General features: G+C 51.6%; 1 protein-coding gene across 1 annotated transcript in view; it reads left to right on the top strand.

Annotated features, from left to right (window-relative positions):
* The first annotated feature begins 8,191 nt into the window (after window positions 1-8,191).
* The window catches only part of Kcng4 (potassium voltage-gated channel modifier subfamily G member 4), an 11,051-nt gene continuing 7,273 nt past the window's right edge, over window positions 8,192-11,969 (top strand). Inside the window, exons 1-2 of the mRNA XM_021170671.2 lie at window positions 8,192-8,663; window positions 10,227-11,017. Of these exons, the coding sequence (XP_021026330.1) occupies window positions 10,268-11,017 (750 nt within the window). The 5' untranslated portion in view covers window positions 8,192-8,663; window positions 10,227-10,267. The remainder of the gene's footprint in view (window positions 8,664-10,226; window positions 11,018-11,969) is intronic.

Genomic DNA, 11,969 nt, shown 5'->3' with positions numbered 1-11,969 from the left:
ATGGCATCTGCTTCAGTTCCCCATTCTCTGACCTCCCTGGATAATGGACTATAAGCTAACTGTTGAGATGTCATAAGCCAGCTGGGCAGTGGTCCAGGTGTACGCCTTTAATCCCAGCACTCGGGAGGCAGAAGCAGGCAGATTTCTGAGTTTGAGGCCAGCCTGGTCTACAGAATGAGTTTCAGGACAGTCAGGGCTATACAAAGAAACCTTGTCTAGAAAAAACAAAACAAAAACAATAAACAAACAAACAAAAAGTAATAAGCCATTACCCACTTATGTTGCTCTTGGTAGTGATGCTTTGTCACAGCAATAGAAAGCAAACCTGTATCAGTGCCAGGCAGCCTCTGTCATGGGCATTCTGAAGGGCAGAGACAAGTCTTGGGGTCCAGAGCTGAGCAGTGGCTATGGACCTCCTGTTTCTATTGTCTCTTGGGCATATCAGAGCCACCGTCGCCAGTACTCTGGCTTGCTGGAGCCATGTGTGTGGTGTGCTGGGGCTGACCCTGAACCGGAGCATCCGGGGTCTTGGCTCAGGTCAGCTTGCTCTTCTTTGTCATCCAGACCTCTGTCTTCCTTACTTGTATGCCGGGCCATCAGAGATGATGCCACTCAAGGACACACTGTATGCTTAATGCTTGGTGGCCATAAGAACATAACAGTTTTTCAAAGGTGACACAGAACAGCTTTAATAAGCCAGGAAGATCAGGGTCTTCTGGAAGAGTCTGGTCTTCCAATCCCAAAGGCCCAGAGCGTGTTGGTCTCCAGACTTTTGTTTTGACTGGTGAGTAGGGTCTTACTATGTAAGCAAATGCCCTTAAATATGTTATATAGACCAGGATGTCCTTGAACTCACAGAGATTCACCTGTCTTTGCTCTTAAATGTCACACAAAGGCATGTACCCACATTGGGCCTGATCTCTGTACTTTGCAAAGACTCTATACAAGGGTCTTTTGGGCACACTACCACAGTGACCCTAGAAAACCTGCCAGGGTGTCCAGAAGGCCAGAGAGGGCTACACCCCACCATCTTCCCAGACACCAGGAATAAGCAGGTCAGGAATCAGAAGCCCATGGGCACTTGCCAGCAAGCTGTCATCTCTACCTTGGAAAAGGAGTTCACTTTGCAAATCAGCAAGCATATTGGCAAATTAATTGTCCTGCCTTGAAGGGATGAGGCAGCACAGGGAACTTTCTAGCCACTAGCTCAGGATGCACAGTATTCAGGCTCTCACTGACCCCACGGGCTTTGCAACTGTTCTGGCTTGGAGATGAAGCATCCCACCCCCACCCACAAAGACTCTGGCGATGGCAGAGCTTGGTCCTCCGCTGGTGGATCAGTCATTGACAGGGGAGTGGAGGTGCAGACCTAATCAACAGTTTGCAATTTGATGGCGTGACAGAAGTCTTAGAAGATGGGGCCTGGTTGGAAGCACTAGGATGGTGAATGGGAGGTGGGTGGGTGGATGTGGGTGGATGGGTGAGAGGGAGGGTAAGTGGGAAGATGTTTGTGGGTGAGTGGTTGGGTGTGGGTGGGTGAGTAGGAGGGTGGGTAGAAAGGTGGGTGGGTGAGTAGATGGGTGTGGGTAGGAGAGTGGGTGGATGGGTGAGTGGAAGGTGACTAAGTGGGTGGGTGGGCAGGGCATCTCTTTGAAAGCTGTGCCTTGCCTTTATCTCTCTTCCCTTCCCTCCAGACTCCCTTCTCTTCCTTTCCCTCACACTTGCTACCACGATGTTCTTCTGTCTTCCCCGCAGATTGAAAATCAGTCCTTCCTCCTTTAGAAAGTTCTCTTGGGGAGTTGTCACAGTGGATGGAAGCCAAGTGACACGGTGACAATGTTCTCGAGGCTGCGGTTCTTATCTGTGGAAAGACAATATGCAGTTTCTCCTTCCGGTCTGTTTTAGTCGGGGGCTTCTATTGCTGTGCTGAAACATGTTAGCCAAAAACAACTTGGGGGAGGAAAGGGTTAATTTTACTCACATTTTCATATCACAGCTCATCATTGGAGGAAGCCAGGACAGGAACTCAAGGAGGGCAGGACCCTGGAGGCAGGAGCTGATGCAGAGGCCATGGAGAGGTGCTGCTTACCGGCTTGCTCCCCATGCCTTGCTCAGTCTGCTTTCTTGTAGAATCCAGGACTCCTGGGCTCACCAGCCCAGGGATGGTGCCACCCACCACGGGCTGGGCCCTCCCCCATCAACCACTAATTAAGATAATGCTCAGCAGGCAGTGGCAGAGGCACATGCCTTTAGTCCCAGCACTTCGGAGGCAGAGGCAGGAACATCTTTGAGTTCAAGGCCAGGCTGGTCTAGAGAAAGAGTTCCAGGAAGCCCAGGGTTATACAGAGAAACCCTGTCTCAGAGAGAAGAGAGAGAGAGAGAGCGAGAGCCCATAGGCTTGCCTACGACTCAATTTCAAGGAGACATAAAATTTCAAGGAGACATTTTCTCACCTGAGGTTCCCTCCTCCCAGATGACTTTAGCTTGGGTCAAGCTGACATGAGAAAATGAGTTGCCACACTGTCTTTCTGTCCCCTGGGGAAACTGAGTCCGTGGTGGAGATTGTGTCAGAAGCTCTCAAACACTTATCACTGAATGGATCTAAACCATTAGATGGTTCACCAAATTACTACACATTTATTTTGTGTTGAGTTAAGTTTGCCTTTAGACTTAGATTTTTTTATATATACACATACATTTTTAAACAATTCTATAAAGAGAATTATTTTGGACCTAATGCCTCTGCCCCCCCCCCCCTGCAAGTGCAGAGGCCATCACCCTAAGCTCCAGAGGTGACAGGGTTAGGAGGGGCTGAGGCTATGTGGTTGATTGGTACCTATATGAAAGGGGCCCTAGTTCTCCTGGGCTCACTCTGCCACACAAAGGCTGATGGCCACAGTCTAAAGACAACCCTGTCTAGAACCCAGCCAGGGCCTTGACCTTGGAGTCCAGAGTGATAAGTAAGTCCTGCGGCTTCCGAGTTAACCAGTCTATGGTGCCGGTTCTGTTAAAGCAAGCTAAGATAATTCACACTTGTTATTACAGAAAGCCCAGGGAGTTATTTGCAAGGAGACTGACCCAGTCACTGACTCAGGCTGTATTTTTGATGGTAGCATTTCAGTTTGTGCACAGACGTATCTTTTGAACCCAAGCAAGGTTCTATTGCAGAAATCCGGCGCTTGCTTTTATTTCCATCCATTGAGTCCTACCCTTTGCCCCTTCACAAGTTTTCATCTTGTCTGATATCAAGGCCATGTTCAAGATACCTTGACCTTGACTCAAAGTGTCTCTCAGCCAATTTGTACAAGCATAGATTGATAGCTCAAGACCCTCAAAACCCAAGACTTCAAGCACCTTGGGACATCAGATAAAAGGCTAGCTATGAGTGTGTCCATTCACCACCCTTTCCATTTATCTCTCCATCCTCCCATCCCTTCATCTATCCTCCTATCCTCCACCCTCGCCTCCCCCTCCATCCCTCCTCCATCCCTTCATCCATCCTCTCATCCCCTCTCTCCATCCTCCCATCCCTTCATCCTCCCACCCTCCCTCTCCATCCCTCCCTAATCCCTTCACCCATCCTCCCATCCTCCCTCTCCATCCCTCCCCATCCCTTCATCCATCCTCCCATCCATCCCTCCCTCATCCCTTCATCCATCCTCCTATCCTCCCCTTCTCTCTCCATCCATCCCTCTACCAATGTCAACACCAGCTCTTGTGCTAAGTGTATAAAAACAAGATTCTGGCTCTGGTCCAAACCTACCTGCTGCAGTGGAGCTAGATCAGACCCAGGTCAACCTTGTCCCCAGACCACATCCATGCTAGGGTGTCGCAGCCTGTTAGTCCTGCTGGGACCACTTCCTCCACCTCTGGATCCTCATCTAGACCTACACCAGATTGTCCCTGTGTGTTCTTTCAACTTATTTCACTAGGAGGGACACTGAGCACAAAAGCCAACATTTTTTATTGCCAGCAAAGCAAGCAGGGCAAGGCACCGCCTCTTGCCATAAAGTTCCATGTCTCAGCAGAGTCTGCATTAAAAAGAGAATCAGGTCAATTATTTTATTGCTCTGGTGTCTCAGTCTCGTCCGAGTAAGTCCTCAATCTAGAACGCTAAGGACAAGGACAGCAGATGTTTTCTGTGACCTTCCCCCTCCCTCCGAGGAAAAGCTCCGTCCTAGATTTTAAACCTTCACAAAGGCAGAATGTGACTGGAGCAAACAGCTCTCAAAAAAACAAAACAAAACAAAACAAAACAAAACAAAAGCGTGAGAGCAAGTCGGGAGGTTTTTCCAGAAAGAAAATGGGACTTTTGCTCTTCAGGAGGCAGATATATATGATACATGTGTACACACACACACACACACACACACACACACACACACGGTGCTGGAGTCAGGTACCAGGAACACCTAGCATGCATTTTTCTCCTTTGATTCTCTTCTCAGTGTTATTGATAAGGGGCTGAAGAGACGGCTCAGTGGCTAAGAGCACCTGCTGCTTCTCCAGAGGTCGTGAGTTCAAATCCCAGCAACCACGGGGAGTCTCACAACCATCTATAGTGGGATCCAATGCCTTCTTCTGGTGTGTCTGAAGTCAGCTACAGCGTTCTCATATACATAAAATAAATAAATAAATCTTTTAAAGAGCAAAAGTCATCAATAAAAATCACAAAAACGGATCCTCAGACTGCTTAGCTCAAATCCCACGCATGCTTCGCTTACACACGTGTTTTAATTCACCCTTCCAGCGGCCTCCTGAGGTAGACTGTGAGCCTATCACTTTACAGATGAGGAGCCAGCCTCAGAGAAGCAGAAGAACTTGGCCCAGGTTGCAAAGGCAGAGATTAAAACCTGGAAATGGAGTCCAGGTAGGACGGGTTCCAGACCTGAACTATACCAAGGGAAACCGGCAGCTGCATGTGGTGGTGCACGCCTTTAATCCCAGCACTCGGGAGGCAGAGGTAGGCAGATCTCTGAGTTTGAAGCCAGCCTGGTCTACAGAGTGAGTTCCAGGACAGCCAGGGCTACACAGAGAAACCCTGTCTCCAAAAACAAAAAAATAGGGCCTGGAGAGATGGCTCAGTGGTTAAGAGCATTGTGTGCTCTTCTAGAGGTCCTGAGTTCAATTCCCAGTACCCACATGGTGGCTCACAACCATCTGTAATAGGATTCCATGCCCTTGTCTGTCATGCTGGCATACACGCAATTGAGAACTCATATGTATAAATAAATAAATCGTTAAAAACAAACAAAAACAAAAAAGAAAGACAATTCTATAAGCCCTCAAAGCTTCTCAAGGAATGAGGGAAAGGCGATGAGACTCCTATAGACAAGGTGTTTAGCATATTCATTTTCTCCCAGGCCAAGTTCGCAATGGAGATAATTGCCTACTCTGCAAACAAGCTGTTCCATGTTTTGAAACACTGTAGCTGCCTCTCCGGGCAGGGCAGGTACTGCCTCTGCTCCAGAGTTGGTGCCAACTGCAGATTAAATGAACATCTTGCAGCCAAGATTCCCAGAGTAAGATGATAAATATGTCCCCACAGCTTTACAAAGCAAAATATTTCTTGATGTGCAGTTACAGGGGATAGGAAAATTTGAACAGGCTTTGAGAAATGCCAAAACTAAACCCCACGGGAGTCTGATTCTCTTGTCACTGTGCACACTAGGAGGTGGCTCCTTGCTGCTCACAGCACTGGCCTCCCGGTCTGGGTCTGACAGTTCTCACTCCCTGCCATGTGGTACCCCCCACCCCCGACACACACACACACCCTACCAAAACCATCACCTCCTACCATGAGCAGACTCTTGGAGACTGACATTGGGCCAAAATTTCCTGCCACCCTGTTATGGGCACCCCCCCCCCTTGAATTGCTAATTCATCCCTTGATGAGGCCAGGTGCCACCTGGTAGTCTGTGTTCCACAACCTGCTAAAGCCCAGAGCCACCCAGGTGACACTGTCAGGTGACACTTCCTGATATAGATCCCAACTGGGCTACTCTGGAATCCTCAGTTCACCTGCCCACTGTGGCCTGGGAGAGGCACTTTGTATACCATGATCCCAGCTGCCCATCAGAATCCCAGGGAAACCCCACAGGGCACCCCCCGCCCCAACCCCGAGTACTCCTGTACTCGTCAAGTTACAGGAGTACTCGAGGCAAGGCTCAAGAGCTGTTGCTCAGCCAAGGTTTGACCAAGAATCCCGCCTTAGGGAAGCCTTTCTCTCTCCATATTGGAAAGCCACAAGTTCACCCAGAACCCATCAGCACAGTGTGCAGAGAGTCTGATGCACAGAGAGACAAGAAAACCTGCCTGAGGTCACACCACCACGGTACAGCAGGCCTGGCTGCGTAGGCAAGGCAGAACCTAAGTCTAACCCTGAAGGGATTTGGTGGGCCATGTCACCAGAGCCTTCTCAATGGCCTGGAACTCCCCCAGGTAAGCCAGGCTGGCTGGCCAGCAAGACAAGGAATCCTCCTGTCTCTGCCTCTCTAGCACAGGGATAATGGGCATGTTTTACCAGGCTTGCATGGGTTTTAAGGGCTCAGATTTAGATTGGCATGCCCATGCAACAAGGGCTTCACTGAGCTCTCATGGGGATTCTAGATGGGCATTGGGACCTTGTATGTACTGGGAAAGGTAGCGGACACTGGAGAGGGTGGCTAACCTAAGAGATTCGTGCTGGCTATTTCATGTCGACTTGATACAAGCTAGAGTCCTCTGAGAGGAGGGAACTTCATTTGAGAAAATGACTCTGTAAGGTTAAGCCATAAGCAACCCCGTAGGGAATTTTCTTGATCCATCATTGATGGGGGAGGGCCCAGCCCACCATGGACAGAGATACAAACTGGGATGTATTCTGGGTTCCACAGGAAAGTCCCAGGCTGAGCAAGTCTCGAGGAATGAAGCAATAAACAGCTCTCATCCAAGGCCTCAGCACCGGTTCCTGCCTCCAGGTTCTCACCTTGGCTTCCTTCAGTGTGTTGTGACTCAGCTATGGAAGCTAAATAAACCCTTTCCTTCCCAAGTTGCTTTGGATTACGGTGCTTCATCACAGCAATAGAAACCCTGACTGAGACAGAACTAAAGGAGATGGAGAACAGAGAGCCCTGTCCGGAGGGAGAGAGTTCTGGAGCCTGGCTTATTGGAGCTAAGAGAATGGGAGAGTCAGAGAAAGGGCAGAGCCTCAGCACCCCTCACAAAGATGCCAGACCTCTCTCTGCCTTGGGCCTCAGCAGCAGTGACTGCGGTACAGGCAGCGGGGAGGGGCTGTGGGAAGGCAGAGAAAACAGGCTGTGTCCCCAGTTCTTGGCATTTCTGCGGAAACCTGGGGTTCCCATAATACCCTTTGAGAACCCCTGACACCTGCCAGCCTCTCCCTCTTGCCTGCACTCCTCTGCCCCTCTTCGAGGCCACAGGTACTCTCTGTTACTCCTTCCAGAGAGCTGAGGACAGCCAGGCCATGATCCCCTTGCTCCTGGACCCCCCCACATCAGATTCTGTCAGCATTCAGTGACAGCCCTAACCTAGCTCTGGTTGCCAATTAGGACGATGACCTTGAACAAGCCTCTAGGGATCTCAGAGACAGAATGGAGTTGTGAAGGTCACTTGGCTGCAAAACCTTTTAAGGAAATGAAGGACCCAGGGACAGGCAGCCCTACATTAACAGGCTTTTGCAATTTCAGCCTTTATGGTTCCCACTGTCCTCACCTGACCAGTGAGAAAACTGAGGCCCAGAGAGGTGGAGTGACTCACCAAGCACACACAGCAAGAAGCTGGCTTGCGGCATCTCCCTCTCCCCACCTACACCTACATCCAGGGCCAAGCTCCCAGGAGAAGCTCGAGGCTTGGATTTCATATCCTGAAAGTCTGCTGCCACTCATAGACATTTTACAGATAAGGAGACCGAGTACGACGGCACAAAGCCACCTGCCTAAGGACATTCACTTGGACACTGGGATCTGGCCCCAATCTCAGCCCCTTATGCCATCTCCCCAGTACCTACCCTAGGCTCTGAGACTGGGTCAGTCTGTCCCAGCCTGCAAGCCTCCCCACAGCCCTTACTGAATGGACCATGAGGTTGCAATCCCCAGGTCCCCAGCTGCCCCAGCTCCTCCTCAGCTCAGCTCCTCCTTAGAGAGGAGAAGGACAGACATTCTCCTTGCCTTCCTGGTGGTTGGCAGAGCCTCTGCTCCCCGGCTGCTGCCTGGCTGATGGAGAGATTAATCCTAAGCCCTTCCTGGCAGCACCCCCACCCCCATCTCAGGCAGGACCATGCTGGCTGTCCCCGTGGGACTTGGAGCACCAAGTCCAATGCTGAGGCAGGACAGCTGGCCCAGCTCCCTGCAGCATCCAGGAGGAGGGAGGACTTCAGAGCCCTTCTAGAGAGCCACCTTGCGCCTCTGCTCTTCTGCGGAGTCAGGCTGAATAAACTTCTGCTCTATAGAGGAAGTGGGAGAAGAATTGGATGCTGACCCTCTGCCAGGGCTGCTATGTTGGGAGCTGGTTTTGATCTGTGTTTTGTTTTGGTTTTTTTGGGGGGGTTTCTTCTCATTTCCCCCTACCTCTCTGTCACAAACCTGTCTTTTCCTGGTCAGTGAGACATGGGCTCCCCATGCCCGGCAGAGAGCCAGCTGGGAACACACTTCCTAAAACAAGCGGTAAGTTGAACTTGGGAGGAAGTTGCTCTTTCTGGGGTGGGATGTTTTGGAGCAGTGACTGAGTGGAACAGCTTGGCCGAAGGGATATTTGGAATGAATTACTTCCCCGGGCTCTAAGGGAGTTTTGCTGGCCAGCTGTTGGAGGGGGAACAAAGACCGCAAAAATCAGATCTGTTCAGTGGAAGGAGAGGGGGACAAGATTCCGGCTCTGGAGAGAACTCCTAGCCAGGAAGCTGTGTCCTGGGTTGAGCTTGGATTTGCTGAGTGACCTTGGATGAGTCCCTTTCAGCACTCTGGGTCTTGGTTTTTACACTGGAAATTGAGAAAGCTTGGCAAGAACGCCCTGGATTTCCTGTCTCTGCAGGCTGCGCTCCTCCTGCCGCTGGCTGTGTGCTGTGAACCAAGTAACGCATGCAGAATAGCGGAGTGCTCTGCAGGGCGAGTGTGAAACCCAGCCACCCCCACTCACTCCTCGCTGGCTGTCCGCAGAATCCGGCTGGCTCTGGAGTAGAAAGGCACTTTCATTTCCATTGGCTCCTGATTGGAATGCCTCTCTCAATATAAGGTTATAGGTGCCCGGAGACAGCTCTGGCTGGAACAGGTAGCATAAGAAATGGTCACACCACACGGATGATGAGACAGGTCATAAATACTTTTAAAATTATGTGAGCAAGCTAAAATAAAACCTGCTTGTCCTAAGCGAAGCCCCTAAATGGGTCTGCAATACTGACAGCATTAGAAACCTCTTCGTGATGCAAATAAAAGAGTATACAGCTCAGAGTGGGGAGTGACTACTTCAAGGTCACACAGCAAGGGTGACAGAAGACCAGGGTGAAGCTTTCTTGGGGAGCTCCTGAGAGTCAGGTGCCTTGCAAAGCTGTCATGATCCCCACCTCCTAAGAGTTTGACAGTAGGGGACGCTAGGTGTCAGTCAGTCCCCTCATCTGCGAAGGTGAACCGTGCCTGTCTGCCTTATGGGATGGTTGGCCTGGGTCCCTTAAAGGAACTGGGTGCCTTAGAGCTTCTAGAAGTGACCGTTATGGTGGTTGGTGTTCCCTTAACAGGCCTGTGCTCAACAGTATGGGAACCCAAACTTCCCCACTCGCACAGACCAAGCAGAGGGTCCAGAGAAACTGAGTCTGTCCTCTTCTGTAAAGGACACGGCCACGTAGGGCACCCTGCAGGGTTGACACAAGCCTTGCCTTTTGAGGAGAGAGAGAGGAAGCCTCATGCCCCAAGACTACACAGTGTTCAAAAGCACAGCACAGGGTCGGCTACTCACATCTCCATCCACAAAGTCCGTGTCAGGGAGACTTAGCTCCCTGCAGAACCTCCTTAGTGTAGTGGGCCCCGCATCTGTATCACGGATGTCTGTGCATCCACAGGGGTAGGGATGTGTCCAGTGACAGGGCACAAGTGTATAGTAGCTGCCCAGTAAACAAGAAGGAAATGGAAGGTTCAGAGATGGCTGGAGCAGCTGCAGCCACGATGGGACTGGTTTATACTTCCAGATCTTCCGAGACTCACCCTCCCTTTCTTCTCTTCTTCTTCCTCTGTTGGCAGACAGGTGAGCCCAGTGCTTCCTGGCCTGACAGTCTGAGGCAATGCCCATGTCTTCCAGAGACAGGGACTTGCATCCTGGACACCATCACTTTGGCTCCTGCAGCCCCTTGAGCCAGCTCTGGCCGGGTCCCGAGCCTCAGTCAGTCAAGGGCCTTTACTACCGCAGGGCCCGGAAGGTGGGCAATCAGGACGCCTCTCCGAAGGCCAACTTGAAGGAGATCCTGGTGAACGTGGGTGGCCAGCGGTACCTGCTGCCCTGGAGCACCCTGGATGCCTTCCCGCTGAGCCGCCTGAGCAGGCTCCGGCTGTGCCGCAGCTATGAGGAGATCACGCAGCTCTGTGATGACTACGATGAGGACAGCCAGGAGTTCTTCTTCGACAGGAACCCCAGCGCCTTCAGGGTGATCGTGAGCTTCCTGGCCGCGGGAAAGCTGGTGCTTCTGCGAGAGATGTGCGCCCTGTCCTTCCGGGAGGAGCTGAGCTACTGGGGCATCGAGGAAACCAACCTGGAGCGCTGCTGCCTGCGCAAGCTGCTGAAGAAGCTGGAGGAGGCGGCCGAGCTGCGCCGGGAGGAGGCTGCCCAGCGCCAGCAGCAGCGCCAGGCTTGCCACTCCGAGGTGCAGGCTTCGCGATGGGCCCGCAGCATGAACCAGCTGCGTGAGATGGTGGAGGACCCACAGTCGGGGCTGCCCGGGAAGGTCTTCGCCTGCCTCTCCGTGCTCTTCGTGGCAACCACGGCTGTCAGCCTGTGTGTGAGCACCATGCCCGACTTCAGGGCTGAGGAGGACAAGGTGAGTTGATGCCGATGAGGGACCACAAGGCAGCCCAGATACACTTAGGAAACCATGGTGCATGAAGGCGTGTGAAATCTCGGTCCGGGAGACAAGCTTCTCCTAGGGTTTAAGCCATTTCTTTCCCTAGTGTTACTGGCTGGGTTTGTTGGCTGCCTGGCCCCTGGCAGCCCTAAAGGGACCTTGCCCCGGAGAAAACATTCTACCTGTGCAATCCTACTCTTTGCAAAGAGCTGGGACACCACCCCTCCCCCACAGACCCCCCCAGGAACCCGAGGGTCTGTGTCCTAATTTGCTTTGTGTTGCTTTGAGAAACATCCCGGTAAAAACGAGTTGGGGTGGAAAGGGTTTATTTGATTCACACTTCCAGACCACTGGCCATGGGGGTGGAGGGGTAGAGTCTGGGAAGGAACTCAAGCAGGAACCAGAACTGGAACTGGAACCGGAACCGGAAACTACAGAGAAGGGGGAAGGCTCCTTATTGGCTGGCTACTGTTCAGCCCGCTTTCTCATACAACCTGGGGTTCTCTGTCTAGGGATGGTGCCGCCCACAGTGGGTTGGGCCCTCCTACATAAATTAGCAATCAAGAAAACGCCTTCATGGTCATGTCAATTGGCCCATCTGATCGAGGCAAATTCCTCAGTTGAGACTAAGACTCTCTTAGAGTCTCTGGGCTTTGTCAAGTTGACAGCTGAAGCTAACTAGAAGAGTCTCAAAAACCGAAATAGGAGCCATCTAGTTAAGGAAGGTAGCTGAAGAGCTTGACCCTGGAACTAGACGGCTGCCTAAGGTAGAACTTCTCGCCAACTCTGCACTCCTCCGCGGCTCCCTATCGCCTGACCCTCCATCACTTAGATTATAACAAACAAGGGAGGCAGATTTCCCATACACACACACACACACACACACACACACACACAAACACACACACACACACACACACACACACAC

This window comes from Mus caroli, chromosome 8, assembly GCF_900094665.2.
Source record: "Mus caroli chromosome 8, CAROLI_EIJ_v1.1, whole genome shotgun sequence".
Taxonomy (NCBI): domain Eukaryota; kingdom Metazoa; phylum Chordata; class Mammalia; order Rodentia; family Muridae; genus Mus; species Mus caroli.
Note: the sequence above shows the minus strand (reverse complement) of the source record. Positions and strands in the feature narration are given on the sequence as shown.